Source organism: Saccopteryx leptura, chromosome 1, assembly GCF_036850995.1.
Source record: "Saccopteryx leptura isolate mSacLep1 chromosome 1, mSacLep1_pri_phased_curated, whole genome shotgun sequence".
Taxonomy (NCBI): Eukaryota; Metazoa; Chordata; class Mammalia; order Chiroptera; family Emballonuridae; genus Saccopteryx; species Saccopteryx leptura.
This window is the reverse complement of record NC_089503.1, coordinates 314315787-314333089: the sequence shown is the minus strand read 5'-3', so window position 1 is coordinate 314333089 and position 17303 is coordinate 314315787. Positions and strand designations below refer to the sequence as shown.

The following is a 17303-nucleotide window of genomic DNA, read 5'->3' as shown; positions in this document are numbered from 1 at the left end:
CACCTAATGGGTTGGGACATCTGGGCCTGTCCCTGAGAGAGGAGCCTCCTCCTGGGTGACCATATCGGGTCCTGGCCCTCCAAGCTGAGAGCCAGACCCAGGCCTGGACGGATTGGTGGAGCTGTCAGCTGTGTCTGAGGCCTCTGGCTGGACTGGCCGACCTGGGCCAGCCCATCTGAACTACAGGTTCCCTCCTGGTCGGCCTGTTTGTGTGTTCACTAAGCCAGCCTGGCCCCATGGGCTGATGTTCTGGTGGGATAAACAGGAAACATTTATTAGTAAATTGTAGAGCATAGTAGAAGGTGGTCAGTGAGGCCCAGGAGAAACCCAGTAACATCCAGCAAGGGGTTGGGAGTGAAGGTCGGGCAGGGGGCACTGGTTCTGGAAGTCAGAGCTGCTCTTCTTCTAGTAAAGAAAGGGACGTTTATCTTCTACCCAGGTCTCAATCCAAAGGGGGAGAATGAGGGCTAGTTTAGCTCCGTTCTGGTTGCAGGTTCTGATAGTATGGTAGGGTAGGCTCATCAGCCAGATGGGAAAGGCCTTGCCCGTTGCCAGTAAGAGGCCCTGTCCACAGGAGGAGGAGCCACACTGAGCCCTGCTGGTGGCACATAGCAACGCCAAGACCAAAGTGCTGCCTCCTAGGGGCTGTTTTAACAGTACTGGTGAACGGACCAAGGGAGGTACCGGTTTATACTCAGGTTTATTGTTATCCTGACCCACGTTTCAAGAGTAGTTAAGGTATTATTACTATAACGTTAGGTGTAAACTGAACTTCTAGATGTTGAGAAAGAAAGCAGTAACTGGCCAGCAGAACTACTATGGAGCTAAGCACAGGAGCAGGAGAGGGTCCGGCTCCTGTGGCAAGTGCAGCTGACTTACGCTTTCCCCACCAAGCCACCTTCAGTACACATGTAAAGAAACACACTACCTTTTAAAATCCTTGTGAAATTGAGATGTGTCTTAGATACCTGTGCATTTCATGCATTAGCAAGTACAGTTTTGTCCCATGCAGTTTTTTTACAAAGTCCTTCAGATCTATTGCCTGGCTATAAAATTGTTATGTGTCTGTGCCCTGCCTTATTCTGGAAGGGATTTTAGGCAGCTTAAAAAGTCTCAGAGAGGCCCTGGCCGGTTGGCTCAGCGGTAGAGCGTCGGCCTGGCGTGCGGGGGACCCGGGTTCGATTCCCGGCCAGGGCACATGGGAGAAGCGCCCATTTGCTTCTCCACCCCCTCCCCTCCTTCCTCTCTGTCTCTCTCTTCCCCTCCCGCAGCCGGGGCTCCATTGGAGCAGAGATGGCCCGGGCGCTGGGGATGGCTACTTGGCCTCTGCCCCAGGTGCTAGAGTGGCTCTGGTCGCGGCGGAGCGACGCCCCGGGGGGGCAGGGCATCGCCCCCTGGTGGGCAGAGCGTTGCCCCTGGTGGGCGTGCCAGGTGGATCCCGGTCGGGCGCATGCGGGAGTCTGACTGCCTCTCCCCGTTTCCAGCTTCAGGAAAAAAAAAAAAAAAAGTCTCAGAGAGTGGGCCCTGGCCGGTTGGCTCAGTGGTAGAGCGTCAGCCTGGTGTGCAGAAGTCCCGGGTTCGATTCCCTGCCAGGGCACACAGGAGAGGCGCCCGTCTGCTTCTCCACCCCTCCCCCTCTCCTTCCTCTCTGTCTCTCTCTTCCCCTCCAGCAGCCAAGGCTCCATTGGAGCAAAGATGGCCCGTCGCCCCCTGGTGGTCGCCCCCTGGTGGGCGTGCCGGGTGGATCCTGGTCGGGCGCATGCGGGAGTCTGTCTGACTGTCTCTCCCCGTTTCCAGCTTCAGAAAAATACAAAAAAAAAAAAGTCTCAGAGAGTGAGTCAGAGTGGTACAAATAGAAAGTGGGAGTGAGAGGAAAACAAGGGCAGGGCCGTAAAATGGAATCAGGAATGAGGTTTGTGCAAAAACATGGGCTGGGATGCACACTTGCCACAGATGGGTTGTGCATATTATTCTGAGCTTCCTGGCAGCCAAAGTGAAGAGGGAGATGTGGTTACTTACTTAGATCAGTGTCTATGAGATACAGAATGCCCACTGCTCAGCATTCCATTGCCCAGCCTAGCAGGGACTGTCTTGGCCCCTTCCACCCCCCACAGAATGGACCCAGTGTGGTGCAGTGAGCGTTATCTATCCATCTAGGCAAGGTCCCTCAGTCACCTTCTCCTGACCTTGGACTTCCAAAGCTGTGTTTCGGTTGGTGTCAAGGGCTTTAGGAGGCTTTTCCAGACTGAAAAACGAGACAAGCCAGATAATTGGGTGTTCAGGGCTGGAAGGACTCAGGGTATGAAGGCATCCCCTGTCTCAGCGGTCCTGGCAGAGCCCTGGGCCCCTCGGAATGAGGCAGCGCCCCCCCCCCCCCATCGGCTACCCACAGAAGGACTCAGGGTATGAAGGCATCCCCTGTCTCAGCGGTCCTGGCAGAGCCCTGGGCCCCTCAGAATGAGGCAGCGCCCCCCCCATCGGCTACCCACACCCCTGTCAGTCCTGTAAAATGGGTCATTAGCCCTCTCCCTGTCCACCCTCAGGTTGGTTCCGAGGGCCACCCAAGAGGCCAGATGGAGGTGAAGGGCTTTGCAAACTGGGAAACCATGAAGGGCTTGTGTTTGTGTTGGGGGCGGCAGGCGGGGCTTTGTGTGGAGCAGCCTCTCATTGGTCCTGGTCCGTGTTTGTTGAGAGGAGAGAGCCCAGGAGGGAGCTTCATCGCCCATGGGAGGGGTGTCGGGCAGGTGAGCTGAGCAGCCCGCAGTCAGTCCCAGCACCATACTTGGGCTCACCCAGTTTCCCGCCCCGCAGGTTGGGACTACAGCGAGGGCTTTGTGAATGAGGAGATGATCCGGGACCACCTTCCGCCCCCCGAGGAGGAGCCACTGGTACTGATGTGTGGACCCCCGCCCATGATCCAGTATGCCTGCCTGCCCAACCTGGACCGGGTGGGCCACCCCAAGGAGCGCTGCTTCACCTTCTGATGGCTGGGTACTGGCTGTACACTCTCCCTGCGTCCTCACACGCCCTGTCCGCACCCACCCCTCCCTGCCATCTTTAAGGTCGCTTCCCCCCTCCTATCTCACACAGTGGCCCTGGGCTCAGCCTGGCCTCCCTGTGCCTGGGTGGTCACCCTGCTGGGCTAGCCTCCAAGGGGCCCCTTTGGGAACATGGTTCTGTTACACTGGGCCACCACAGCCACGTTCCAGGGCAGGTTCCTGTCTGAGCATCGCTGGTTTTTACCCTTGATGCCCAGGCCAGGTCTTGTCCTTTCCTCACCCCCCACACACATACTGGGCGAAGGCCACCAGCACTGTGTCCCACCCACTCCTCCCAGAGCAGACCACAGTCTGGAAATAAACATAAATATACAGGCAGTCCAGAGATGCAGGTGTCAGAGAATGCCCTGCCACCACCTTGGGACCCTCGTCTGCTGCCCCTCACTGCCTGCCTCAGGCCAGGCCTCAGCATGTGACACTGAGTGTCAGGTACCCCCTAGAAGTCCTCTTGGCAAGGACCGCTGAGGGTGAGCGGCTCCCCCCACCCCAGGGCCGGGAAGGAGGAGCTGGCCGAGGGCCCCTCTGGCTGGCACATGGGCCCTCGAAGCCTCCACATTTTCCCCAACGCACCCACATGTTCAGCAGCTTTGGGAGTTCAAAGCTGTCAGCTCAACGGTTAGATTGACCATTTGAGGGTCCTGGGCCACCAGCCCTGATGGCAGAGCGAAGACAGAGCTAATGTTATTTAGTCCTCTGTCCCAAACCCATCCCTCCTGCTGCCTGCACCCCTGCATGGGGGAGATTCTCAGCAGAGCCTCTTGTCTGAGCCATATTCTCAGTGGCCTCGACATTGCCTTTAGACAGTAGTGGGTTAGCCTTTTGCATATTGGCTTTTTCAGAGTCATTTATGAGCAGAAAAAAACATTGAAATAAAAGTTTGCTAATATTAACCCTTGTGTGGCTCCTTGAGGCTGTGACCTATGTCCCTGTGGGGTTGGCAGGGAGGGGAGACAGAAAGGGGCTGCACAAGACCTGGCATTTGGAGAGTACAGAAAAGTACACACAGCAGAAAATGATACCAGACACCCAGAGGCAAACACTGATGACTAATGAAGCCACATGACCTTCCACGTGGCCGCTGCTTTCCCCCAATGTCAGAAGAGCTCTCCTTGTCATCATGCACTCACCATCAACCCAAATGGATCATGATTTAGAATATAGCGAGTCCCATATGGTGGAAACAGGCTGTTTCCAGTTTGCGGATTTTGTAAATAAGTTTCTTTTAGGACAGATTCCTGGAGGCAGAAGGCCAGGCCAGGGGCTGTGGACCCCAGAAGGCCAGCTTTTACCCCACCCCCATGTGCCTGGCATTATTCATATCTCATTGAGGTGAGAGACTTTACAAGGTGTCTTCAGGCCTATCTTTGGACAACTCCAGATGTCCCAGCATCTTCCTTTTTGCTTTCTCCTCCTGACAGCCATGAAAGAAGTAGGGAGAAGTCATTAGCCCTATTTTCTGCTGGAGAGACTGAGGCTCAGCAATGAATGGCTTTGGGTTGAAGGTGGAGCCTGTGGGGAAGCCAGTGTCACTGCCCGTGGAAGGTTCCAAGAGGAAGGGGCACTCACTAGTTGCCACATTCATTCATGAACTGTTCCAGGTGCTGGGGAATCAGTGGCTGCTCTGAAGTGCTTCCCTGCTCCTGGGGTGCTGATGAGAAACACCAGACAAATGAAAGACAGTGATGAGACTGTGGGAATAAGAGCAGCAGGGAGGCCCCTTCTGGAGATGACACTGCTGGGATGTGATGGGATGGATCTGGGCCCGCTGGGATGGGTGTTCAAGGCGTTGGGAACAGCAAGTGCAGGGGCTTTGTGGTCTGAACGACTCACAGAATAGATTTCAGACAGATCAGAGGCAGTTGGCTGAGGGGATAGTGCAGATGAGACTGGAGTGGAGTGACCAGCAAGTACAAAGGCCCTGGGGCAGAACATGTGAGAAGGCCCAAGGAACACAGTGAAGGCCAGTGTGGCTGGAATAAAGTGGGGAAGAGGAAGAGATGGAGGAGTTCACAGGAAAAAATGACTGGGGCTAAACCTCAGGGACCAGGGATACCCCCTTTTCCTCTCAACTCACCTTTATTCTATCCCCAGTGGGCAGGAAAGGACTGAGCCTGGGAATCCCAGGGTCTAATGGTCCTTCTCTATAACTGCAGTGTGCTGGGCTCTTTTGAGCCCTGGACAAACAGTAGGTCTTCTCATTTCTGTTTCCATCTGGAAGATGAGAAGACATCCTGAGGGTAGAGGTCTGAATGTACACCTGCCTGAGCCCAATAGATGCTGCCTTTGGGAGCAGGGAAGAAGGGCATGAATTGGACCAGGTTTTCTTTCTCTTTCCTAGTCTCAGTTTCCCTACCTGCAAATGGGTGTGTGGACTAGGTCAGTGATTCTCTGCCCTCTCAGACCTGACACCCTTTTTTTCTTTTTAAATTCATACACATTTTATTTTTTAATTGAATATATTGGGGTGACACTGGTTAACAAAATTACATTTTTTTATTTTTGCATATTTCTGAAGCTGGAAACAGGGAGAGACAGTCAGACAGACTCCCGCATGCGCCCGACCGGGATCCACCCGGCACGCCCACCATGGGGCGACGCTCTGCCCACCAGGGGGCGATGCTCTGCCCATCCTGGGCGTGCCATGTTGCGACCAGAGCCACTCTAGCGCCTGGGGCAGAGGCCGAGGAGCCATCCCCAGCGCCCGGGCCATCTTTGCTCCAATGGAGCCTTGGCTGCGGGAGGGGAAGAGAGAGACAGAGAGGAAGGCGCGGCGGAGGGGTGGAGAAGCAAATGGGCACTTCTCCTGTGTGCCCTGGCCGGGAATCGAACCCGGGTCCTCCGCACACTAGGCCGACACTCAAAATTACACAGGTTTCGGCCCTGGCCGGTTGGCTCAGCGGTAGAGCGTCGGCCTAGCGTGCGGAGGACCCGGGTTCGATTCCCGGCCAGGGCACACAGGAGAAGCGCCCATTTGCTTCTCCACCCCTCCGCCGCGCTTTCCTCTCTGTCTTTCTCTTCCCCTCCCGCAGCCAAGGCTCCATTGGAGCAAAGATGGCCCGGGCGCTGGGGATGGCTCCTCGGCCTCTGCCCCAGGCGCTAGAGTGGCTCTGGTCGCAATATGGCGACGCCCAGGATGGGCAGAGCATCGCCCCCTGGTGGGCAGAGCGCCGCCCCATGGTGGGCGTGCCGGGTGGATCCCGGTCGGGCGCATGCGGGAGTCTGTCTGACTGTCTCTCCCTGTTTCCAGCTTCAGAAAAAAAAAAAAAAAAAAAAAAAAAAAATTACACAGGTTTCAGGTGCACAATTCTACAACATTACTATAGTTTTCTGTACACTGCATTGTGTGTTCACCCCAAGTCAAATCTCCATCCATCACCATTTATCCCCCTATACTCTCCTCCGTCTTCCCCCCTGCAGCAATCATGATACTGTTGTCCCTGTCCATGAGTTTTTCTCGTATTTTGCTCAGTCCCTCCACCCTCCTCATCCAGCCCTCCCCCCACCATTGACACCCTGTTTATCTTATAACAGCCCTTTTACCCTCCTGACAGGTAATATCAGTCTACACACAGAATTTAATCACACACACACGCAGCTCTAACTAAATTATAAAAGAGCAAGAAAGAAAAGAAATTTATAAAATGATGCACATTCCAGCACATAAATGCTGCCCAAGTTCCCCCCAAAAGAGGGGTGGGACGGGGGTTTGCCCAAATGCCAAGTTCCTGATCTGTCAGGGCCGGAAATGCAGCTGGGTTCCTGGGCTCTGCTGACCCGGGCCAAGTTTTCCCAGGAAAGGCACAATTCTTGGTTAATTTCTAAACAAAGCCAGACCCAATTCCTTGGTTGCCACACAGCTGCACTGCTGGCAATTCCATGTCTTTTCACACCAGACAAAAAGTCCTGCGTATCCATACAAGAAATGGAGTGAACTCTGGCTCTGAGAATTGCCACGGGACCTCTTGGTTCCAAGAATGTCGTAGGCGATGGAAGACAGTCCCCACCTCCACCTGACCGGATGCCTGTATCCAGATGACCAAACATGACCCCACAAAGCTCGGAAATGCCTGTGGGGGAAGTCCATTCCCCTGAGAATCCCAGCATAAGTTGATCTCAGTTAATGACCCTAATGTGCTGGCTTAAAAAAAAAAATCATTGAAGTGACATTTTTACATCTCACTTAAGGCACAACAGGGCTCTAACTCCTGTGTCCTCTGGCTGCTTCCTGGTTCTTCTACACCTGCCGGCCATGCTCCAGCCAGCACCCAGTCACGGCCACCTAGGTGGGATCTGAATTCCCTTTCTCTCTCTTGGGCCCAACCCCAGACCATCTGACTTTACCAGCTCTTGCCCAGTTTTTCCATGGAGTTTCTGATGCCAGGTTTTTTGGGTTTTTTTTTTTTTTTTGGTAATGTCAAGAATACATAACTCCTTAACCAATGCGAACTTAATTTTTTTTTTAATTTATTCATTTTAGAGAGGAGAGAGACAGAGACAGAGAGAGAGAGACGGGGGGAGGAGCTGGAAGCATCAACTCCCATATATGCCTTGACCAGGCAAGCCCAGGGTTTTGAACCGGTGACCTCAGCATTTCCAGGTCGACGCTTTATCCACTGCGCCACCACAGGTCAGGAACTTAATTTTTAAAAAGAGTACGTAACTCCACTCAGTATTGGACTAAGAAAATAATAGCTACAACATACAACTCAGAGCATTAAGTCCACTCTCGGCTCTGTTCTAAAGATTTTGCATGTATTTTTTATTGATTCGACAAACATGTCAAGCTTGCTGCTGGAGGCTGGGGTCGCATCAAGGCAATTCCACGTGTGGAACACTTTAATAAACCAGTCTATTTTACCCTCTCAACGACCTGCTGCGACCTGTACTATCTGCCCAGTTTTACAGATCACAGAGACGGGCACAAAGAGGTGAAGCCATTTGCTTCTGAAGGGCCAAGTGTGGCCCCTGGGATGTGAGCTAGGCAATCCTCTGCCTCTCACCCCTGTTGAGCACTCACTGCATTTTAAGCCACCACGCGAGTGCCTACTGTGTGCAGCCGCACTTACCGTTATTTCTCAACTACAACTAAGCAGCAGCATAGAGCGAAGTTTTAGGGAACTAGCTAGGATCGTCATCCGCAGGTTCATAGCCTATACAGAGAACAGTTTCACAAGCCGAAAACGACAAATACTGCCCACTTCATAAGACCAAGACAACGCAGAGTAAGCTATTTCCGACAATATCGCAATCCTTCCAACCCTTACTCTTAACTTTCTGACAATTCTACTTTTTAGAGATAAAAGGGACGGGCAGATCGCGACTCCCAGGCATCCCGCAAAGTAGGCGGGTCACCTTAGGGGTAACCTTTACCCGCTCAAAAATTCGTCTCACATTAGCAGTGAGGATTCGGGCGTCACCCCGAATCGTTATTTTCCTTACTCATAAGTTTAAGGCATAGAGAAATAAGGCTATTGCTTCCTACGTAATGAATCTTATTCTCATTAGCTCTACGGTGAGTATCAAAGTTGACCGTTGATCTGAGATATCTGATCCTTTGAAGTTGATATTAATATTAGTTAATATTTTATGTCACTTTTCATTTTACTTGTCCGTCCGGGGAGGAAAAAGGATGATAATGATCCGACTCAGCGTATGTAGATAAGCAGTCTGAGTCGCTAAGGCTCACGGGTAGCGTCCCGCCTCTTCCGGCTCTTGCCTAATTTGAGCTATCGCGAGAGTTCGTCGACCAAACACCGGAAACAGCTAGTCGCTTCGTAGCAGCCGAAGGGGCGGGCTCGAGGGCTGAGGGAATCTAAGCTGTTTTGTGGTGAAAGATGGCGGATATTTCCTTGGATGAACTCATCCGGAAGCGCGGGGCTGCGGCAAAGGGACGGTGAGTGGCCTTTTCTCCCTTCGGGGTTAGGGCCCGCGGCCTAGCGGGGCTCGGGGCAGAGGAGGGAGCGGTCCGAGCTTGACGCTGAGGGCCGCTTGCGCCCGCCCCCTGCAGTAGGCCCGCTGTTCATTGGCCCGGCCGCCGCCGCCGCCACAGTCTTGGCTCTGGCCGCCCACTGGCTGCAGGCGCCGTCGCTCCGGCGGACTGGGGAGGCTGGTGGGGACAGGGTGCCCTGCTCGTGGGAGGGGCCGCGGGGGGGTCGTGCGGGAAGGGGCGGCCTGCCATCTGGCCTCCTGAGGGTCTCCCAAGTGCAACCCTGTCTCCTGAGAAGACAGGCACTTGGGCCTCGCTTCTCCCAGCGCGGTTTTAGAATTAGGACGATGAAACTTAGGCGGGGAAGCGACTTGCCCAGACCCTGCCCAGACCTTTCATTTCCACGTCCCTCGCCCGGGTCCCCTCTCTATGCCGCTTCTGTGAGCACTCGCTTCCGTGCGTGCGGCGTTTTGGGGACTCACAGCGCTTTCGTGGAAACACTGTCTCTGTTGCTCTTTCCCAGCCTTATCGTCCCGCTAGCCGTGCTGTCCCCGTTTTACAGACGTGGAGCTCGAGGGTGGGAGGTAGAGTGACCTGGCCGAGGTCACCGAGAGCGGAGGTGGCCTCAGGCGCGGGCAGGAACCGGGGCGGACGGAGGCTGGCCGGTGCATGTGGGTCCCGGGTTTTCGAGGGAGGCCAGGCCAGTGTGCGGAGCGGCGGCGATGGCCTGCAGCATGCGCCCCGAACTTCCTCGGGACCCTAATGGGTGGGTCACCTCGGGCCTCTGCGAGCGCCGCTTCCCCCGTGTGAACGAGTTGGGACTTGGCGTGTGGTCTTCCAGCACGTGAGCAGTTTAAATGTTTGTAAATAGCCGACTGCAGAGATGGTTACACATTGTTTTCTCAGACCTTCACTCCGCACGTGTGTATTATTACTTCCGGTGCCGTTGCTGGAAAGGAGATCCCCTCGCTGTGTGGAGGGGAGCCGGCCACCCCGCTCAGGACCGGCCAGCCCTGCCCATGACTCCGGCTCCGCGCAGGCCCTGGAGACTGAGGTCCTCGCCCGTTCCCCCGGGGCGGTTCTCCCCTAGGTCCTCCCTCTGGAACATCCTGTGGAGCGGGGCTGGGTCCTCTGCCACTTCTAAATCCGCCGGGTTTCATGGGTGTGCTTATCAGTTGCTGAGTGAGCCGGCCCCCCACGGGCTCTCTGCAGCCCCTCTTCCTGGCTCCGTCTGCGGTGGTCTCTGTTGGTCAGGTCTGTTCGTTTTGGTGTGGATGGGTGCAGAGTCTCGTGTTGGGCAGCGGATGGGGCTGCAGGAAGCTGGGTGTGTGCAGCCTGGCGGACCTAATCCTTGGCAGTCCCCGTTGTGTGGTTCTGTGCCTCCCTGGCCAGAGGACTTCTGAGCTGAGCAGTTTCCTCATTTGTGATAATGGTTGCCGGTAGATCCTTGAGAGGATTAAATATAAGAATGTAAGAATGGCCCAGGCGGAGTAGTTCTGTTGGTTAGAGCGTCATCCCGATACATCCAAGTTGCGGGTTCCATCCTGGGTCAGGGCACATACAGGAAGATTAATGAGTGAATGAATAGGTGGAACAACACATCCGTGTTTCTGTCTTTCTCTCCCTTCTTCTCGCTCTAAAAATTAATAAATATTTTTAAAAGTCTCTAAAATATATGGATATATTTTTAAATATGATGCATATTTTAAATTTTGTACTAGGTAGTAAGTGCTCAGCAAGAGATGGCAATTGTCATGGGCCTTTCCTTATAGGAGTAGAAGCTAGAACCCGCCCTGGACAGGCTGGAGTCAGATTTCCAGGGTTCAATTCCCTGCATCTCCCACTTTCCATATGATCTTATGCAGTTACTTAACCATTTCCTTAAAAATGTAGGCAGTACTTCATTGGGTTATTTATTGTCAGGACTAAATGAATTAATATATCTAAAGTACTTCAAAAGTGTCAATGAGGCCTGACCAGGCGGTGGCGCAGTGGATAGAGCGTCGGACTGGGATGCAGAGGACCCAGGTTTGAGACCCCAAGGTCGCCAGCTTGAGCACGGGCTCATCTGGTTTGAGCAAAATCCCACCAGCTTGAACCCAAGGTCGCTGGCTCCAGCAAGGGTTTACTCCGTCTGCTGAAGGTCTGCAGTCAAGGCACATATGAGAAAGCAATCAATGAACAACTAAGGTGTTGCAACGCGCAATGAAAAACTAATGATTGATGCTTCTCATCTCTCTCCGTTCCTGTTTGTCTATCCCTCTCTCTCATTCATTCTCTGTCTCTGTAAAAAAAAAAAGCCCTGACCGGTTGGCTCAGTGGTAGAGTGTCAGCCTGGCGTGCGGAAGTCCCGGGTTTGATTTCTGGCCAGGGCACACAGGAGAAGCGCCCATCTGCTTCTCCACCCCTCCCCCTCTCCTTCCTCTTTGTCTCTCTCTTCCCCACCCGCAGCCAAGGCTCCATTGGAGCAAGGTTGGCCTGGGCGCTGAGGATGGTTCTGTGGCCTCTGCCTCAGGCGCTAGAACAGCTCTGGATGCAACAGAGCGATGCCCCCAGATGGGCAGAGCATTGCCCCCTGGTGGGCGTGCCGGATGGATCCCAGTCGGGTGCATGCGGGAGTCTGTCTGACTGCCTCCCGGTTTCTAGCTTCGGAAAAATGAAAAAAAAAAAAAAGAAAAGAAAATCGGTGATACAGTGAGACTGCGAAAAGCGAACCATGATATGGCCAGAGACCGACTGTATTGCTTTGCTATTATGTGAAGTTTGGGTTGGACAAAAGTACGGCAAAGAGATTGTTGTGGAAGAAACTGGGCTGCGTGCTGTGTTTTATTAAACCTGCCAGAATCCCCATTTTTATTTTACTTGCATAACCAACAGAGAGAAAAACTAGATCTGGGGGTTCCTGTCAAGAAATTTAAAAGGTCTGAACAAATGTCATTTCCTACAGTAAATATAGTCTATTTTATATACTTACTGGAAGATTCTTTACTGGGAACTTCCATGGGTGTCCCAGGAACTTTGATCTTAATAATTTAGGAAGAACCTAGGATTATTTCAGAAAATTTCCTTCCTCTTAATGGAAGTAGCCAAAGAAGGAGCCTGTGGAAGTGTGAATAACCTCTTGCCCCACAGGGCGTGAAATGTGCTTGTACTTACAGCAGCCATTCTGTTTTATGTTCATTGAATCTCTTTATTTTTTTTATACAGAGACAGAAAGTCAGAGGGAGGAACAGATAGGGACAGACAGACAGGAACGGAGAGAGATCAGAAGCATCAATCATCAGTTTTTTGTTGTGGCACTTTAGTTGTTCATTGATTGCTTTCTCATATGTGCCTTGACCATGGGCCTTCAGCAGACCGAGTAACCCCTTTCTCGAGTAACCCCTTTCTCGAGCAACCCTTTGCTCGAGCCAGCAACCTTGGGTCCAAGCTGGTGAGCTTTGCTCAAACCAGATGAGCCCACATTTAAGCTGGTGACCTTGGCCTGACCTGTGGTGGCGCAGTGGATAAAGCATCAACCTGGAAACGCTGAGGTTGCCGGTTCAAAACCCTGGGCTTGCCTGGTCAAGGCACATATGGGAGTTGATGCTTCCTGCTCCTCCCCCCTTCTCTCTCTCCTCTCTATAATGAATAAATAAAACCTTTAAAAAAAAAAAAAAAAAAGCTGGTGACCTCGGGGTCTTGAACCTGGGTCCTCTGCATTCTAGTCCGATGCTCTGTCCACTGCACCACCACCTGGTCAGGCTTCATTGAATCTTTTAAGTCAAGAAAGGGGTCATTATTATTACCTAGGCCCCAATTAATTAGCAGAGGTTTCCTTGATTACTTCGTTTTGAGAGCTGCTTCATCCAGGCCATGGTGAGGCACTGTTGTTCCCCAGGCACAGCACATTTCTAGTGACTTGTGTTGCTGAAGCCTTATGGCTGGGTCTGCTCTGGACAGCACTGGGCACCAGCTGCTATGCAGATCTGCTCCTCTGGTCAGTTTTTTCCTTCGGCTATGAGAGCATAGCTGATTTAAGTCAGCCAGGATACCCTCTGGTTTGATTAGTTTAATTCTCAGAGGATGGCGCTCTGTTCACTGCATCCGTGTAGTTAGATGAAGATGGCAGGCAGCCTTAGCGGGAAAGTTGGGCCTTGAGTGTATTGGAGTTGAGCAGCCCTGGGCAACATGCCCTATCTGGGGAGTCCTTGGAGCCATGGGGGGAGGGAGTTAGCTTTTCAGTTCAGACCAGGGCCCTGGTCTGGGTCCTCACTGCTTGTTTCTGTGTTGAAATAAAGGAAATGTATACCTAAAACAAATAAAAGGAAAACTAGTTACCATATTACATAATTTAGAGGGGAACTGCTGCGGACCAGCGCGGCTCCAAATAACGGTGAGGAAACCGATGGGACCGGGAGGACTCTTCAAACTGCTTGGCAGTATCTGAGTGCCTCACCGCCCCAGTTCGCTTTATTATATAGACCTATGCAAATCAAGGACCCTGATACAGAGTTGCACATCAAAGGCTAAGACAGGAACTCTCCCAAGGCAAAAATAGGATAATTAGTGAAATTTACAAACATCTGAAACAAACAAAGAGTCAGAGGAAGGGCATGTATATTGTTTCCTGCAACCCAAGGAAGGAAGTGGAGTGGGTGCAAATACTCAGCATCAAAGCCAAATATGGAGATGGAGAGGGGAGAACTTAGCCCCCTGCCAAGCCTTGAATCTATAATGGCTTTTTGCCATTAACGGTCCACAACAGGGAACAATTAAGATTTAAAATGAAACATCTGGCCCAGGCCAGACAGTTGAGTTGGTTATAGGCTCATCCCAACATGCAGAGAGGTTACAGGTTTGATCCCCCATCAGGACACTTAAAAGACTCAATCAATGATGGCACGAATATGTGGAACAAGGCGACGTCTGTCTGTCTGTCTTGTCTGTCTGTCTGTCTCTCTCTCTCTCTCTCTCTCTCTCTCTCTCAAAATCAATTAAAATGAAACATCTGCACAAGACTCTTGGAGAGTAAGAGTTAGTGTGTTTTTCTTTACATCTCTAACATAGCTAATTCAGAATTGCCCCTCAGTAATAGATCCAAACTGTGTTTTCTCTCTGTAATGGTGATCTCAACACAAATGTACTGCAACCCAGAGACCACCATGACTTAAAATCCACTTCAGAATAATTCATGCTCTTGTCATTGGCCTGAATCCTTTGGACTAGACATATGTCCAGAGACCTCTGGCTGCCACTCTTCCCTCCACAGACAGGGCCATGAGGGTGAGGCATTCCTGTTCCCATGCAGACCCTTTTTAGTCTTCACAAGAGTCTAGGCTCCAGTTGGGGTCTGTGGGGGAGAGCTCGGGCCACAGTGGGAGATCTACCCTCACACCCACAGCACTCTCTTCCCAAGGCCTGGGGAATACCTGGCGAGTGTGTCTGGACACAGTGCAGTTACTGTTTTGGGTGTGATAGGTTTGGGCAGTTAATGCTCAAACTGTCCCTCTTCCCTCCTCCCAGACATCTACTGAGGCCAAAAATGCAGGATGCGTTTCTAGAACAATCTGATAGTCTGCAGTTAGAGGTGAGGCTGTAGGCAGAAGTTGGGGGCAGACCAGGGTCTCTGCTGAGGGGTGGAGCTTTGTTAGGGAACCCTCAACAGTTCTTTTGACCAGGAGGGTAACATAATTGACTCTATGTTTTAAAGATCTACTCCTAGCAGGGGTGTTTATTTGAAAAATTCCTGATGACTAATGCCTGCCTTATAAGTAGCACTGCGACCTGCTGGGATAAATAGCTGTCTTTTTATGCAGGAAGAAGAGCAGTGATTATAAAAAACCTGAACTCTGAAACCCCCTAAAGCTGTTAAAGAGATGCGTTGAAAAGAACTGGTTGTAACCAGGGAACTGAATGCATAGAATTAGGGAAAGTAACTTAACGCAGCTACATCACCTCCCTACCCCATATGTACCTTTTGCGCTGTTTCATAGATAAAATACCATAGCAGAAGGCTGGTATTTTGGGGGTGGATTTTTTTTGTTTTGTGTGTGTGTGTGTGTGTGTGTGTGTGTGTGTGTGTGTGTGTTTGTTTTTGCCCGACAAGCAGTATAGTGTGCGGGTCCCAAGTGTGTGGTCATCCTTGGTCACTAAAGAATGTGCTTTGTTCCAGGCTAAGATTTTCCTTAGCCTGAGGACAGTTCTTACCTTTCTTTAACTCTTCAAGGTCTGGTCTTTTATTTTTGAACCATGCTTAATTATCGGTACTTTAAGTAGACACAGTAAAGTTCAAATCTAGCCTTCACCATTACAGCTCTGTGATGTAGGATTCTCTCCTTGAATCTCAGTTTTTTCCTCTATAAAATAAGGATAATCTAATTCTCAAAGTTGTGAGTGTTAAAGGAGCTGTGTCAGAGTTTATGACTTAGACTTACTGCTCAGGCCGGTAGGTGTGCTCATCAAGTAAGTCTTCCACTGTTGGTGTGTATGCAGCCTGATTCTATTTGTAATGTCCTCCTTTCCTGAAGCTCCTGCTGCGCCTGGTCAGGGCCAGTCATCTCAACTTCCCTCACCTCCCCTGGGGCTTGGAGCCTATTATAATGGAAAAACTGTGGGCTCTGGAGTCGGATAGACCTGGAATCCCAGCCATGCTACTAGCTTTATGATTTGGTTCTTACAGAGGAGATGGAGGTGATGGCAACTGAGGTTGTGATTCTGGAAGGATAATGATTGATAGGAGCCTGGGTAGATCTGAAAGCCCTTTGAGCCTTTGCTGCTGCTGCTGGATTGACAGTGGTGAGGAGCTGCAGGATGTGCTCTCAGAAGCTTTAGTCCTGCAGGAAATGCAGGCTGTAAACACATCATTGTGAAGCAGCATGGTAAGTGCCTTAATGGAAGCTTTCAGCTGTTGAATGCTCCTAGGAGGGCGCTTCCAGCTGTGGAAGTGATCTGGGAGAAGTGAAAGAATGCCTTGTGGGGGATGGGGGTGGAGGTAAGCTCAGTGTCTCCTGCTGCTGGAGCTGCAAGAGCAGAGAAGCCCCAAGCTAGGCTGTGGTGGGCATTTTCCAGTCTGCCTAGAATGCCCTTTGACACACTACTCTTCCCAGACACCCTGGGCCTCTTTGCCCACTGCCCTACAGGTGTCCAGTTACTTATAGTGTCCCCCATAAACTTTGACTTTACTAAAGCAGGAGTCTGGTGATTATTTGGCTATCTGTATGCCCTACACTCCCAAATCAGAGCCCCAGGAGATCTGTTCCTCACCATGTCCTTTTTAGGGACTTGATTGCCTGGCTCAAGGCCTCTGGCTTCAGAGGGGTCCAGTGCATGATGAGTGAAGGACTTCACCTGGAATGCTTTCCACTAACTTTGGTGTCATCTATCTGAACCTTAAATGTCAATCAAAATCTTTTTCCCCGTTTTATGAGCAGGCTTCAGTGGTAGCTTCTGGTCTGAACTGATAACCTGTTGCTTTTCTTTGATGGGCATTTTCAGCAGATGTAGGGAGTTGTAAGCATTAAAAAATAAAGCCAGTGGGGCCCTGGCCAGATAGCTCAGTTGGCTAGAGCATCATCTGGAAATGCAGAGGTTGCCAGTTCGACCCCCAGTCAGGGTATATACAGGAGCACATTGATATTCCTGTCTCTCTCTTCTTCCCTCTCTAAAATCAATAAAATATTAAAAAATAAGCAAAAATAAAACCGTTGGGGGCCATATATGTACATACATACATATTCCATCTTCTAAGTTCTTCTAGCTGGGCTAATCAAATTAACAGGAGAAAATCAAATTTTAATACATGCACATGGGGAATTCACAGAAGCATGAAAATTCCAAAGACGGTGAAGCAAAGTTGGTTATGTGTGTCATTTTGGACAATGGAGAAGAAGGGGGTTAGGGGTCTGAAATTTCAAAAGTGAGAATAGGCCATTTGCAATAATTGAGGAAGAACAGAACATAACATGCAAGTAAATTTTTGCTAGGCAGCCGATCAACAAGATAGGGAGGGGGTTCTAGTAAACAGTCTCCTGCTTAGAGTCTTGTCTAATTGTTAAGGTGATTGTGTAAAGTTTCCCTTCCCAAGGCAGGTTTTTCCATCTGAATCTCTTAGATAGGAAAGGGGAGGAGAGGGTCAAAGTTCTTTTTGAATCCTGTTTCTTTCCCTTTCCATTGATTTGAGAAGTGTGGGGAGCATCAACTTGTTTCACTTAGTTCCATTTAGTTGTGTACTCATTGATTGCTTCTTGTTCCTGCCCTGACCCAGCATCCAACCACCATCTCTAGTGTGCTGGGTCAACACTTTATCCACTGAACCACCCGGCCAGGGCCCTTTTGTT

At 51.1% G+C, this 17303-nt stretch overlaps 2 protein-coding genes and 1 non-coding gene across 5 annotated transcripts in view; 2 read left to right on the top strand and 1 right to left on the bottom strand.

The window, feature by feature from the left end:
- CYB5R3 (cytochrome b5 reductase 3) overlaps positions 1 to 3949 on the top strand; it is a 28735-nt gene extending 24786 nt beyond the window's left edge. Inside the window, exon 9 of the mRNA XM_066358585.1 lies at positions 2812 to 3949. Within this exon, the coding sequence (XP_066214682.1) occupies positions 2812 to 2984 (173 nt within the window). The 3' untranslated portion in view covers positions 2985 to 3949. The remainder of the gene's footprint in view (positions 1 to 2811) is intronic.
- Positions 3950 to 8365: 4416 nt separating this feature from the next.
- LOC136390102 (U12 minor spliceosomal RNA) lies at positions 8366 to 8515 on the bottom strand. Its single transcript, XR_010748587.1, has one exon. It is a non-coding gene; the product is annotated as a U12 minor spliceosomal RNA (small nuclear RNA).
- A 298-nt stretch (positions 8516 to 8813) lies between these two features.
- Positions 8814 to 17303, top strand: part of POLDIP3 (DNA polymerase delta interacting protein 3) — a 34893-nt gene continuing 26403 nt past the window's right edge. For 2 of the 3 annotated variants that reach the window (XM_066358578.1, XM_066358577.1), the window contains exon 1: positions 8814 to 8952. In XM_066358578.1, coding sequence (XP_066214675.1) covers positions 8894 to 8952 — 59 coding nt within the window. In that variant the 5' untranslated portion in view covers positions 8814 to 8893. Of the gene's footprint in view, positions 8953 to 9189; positions 9426 to 17303 lie in introns of those variants that run through there. The other variant, XM_066358579.1, reaches the window with a different exon arrangement.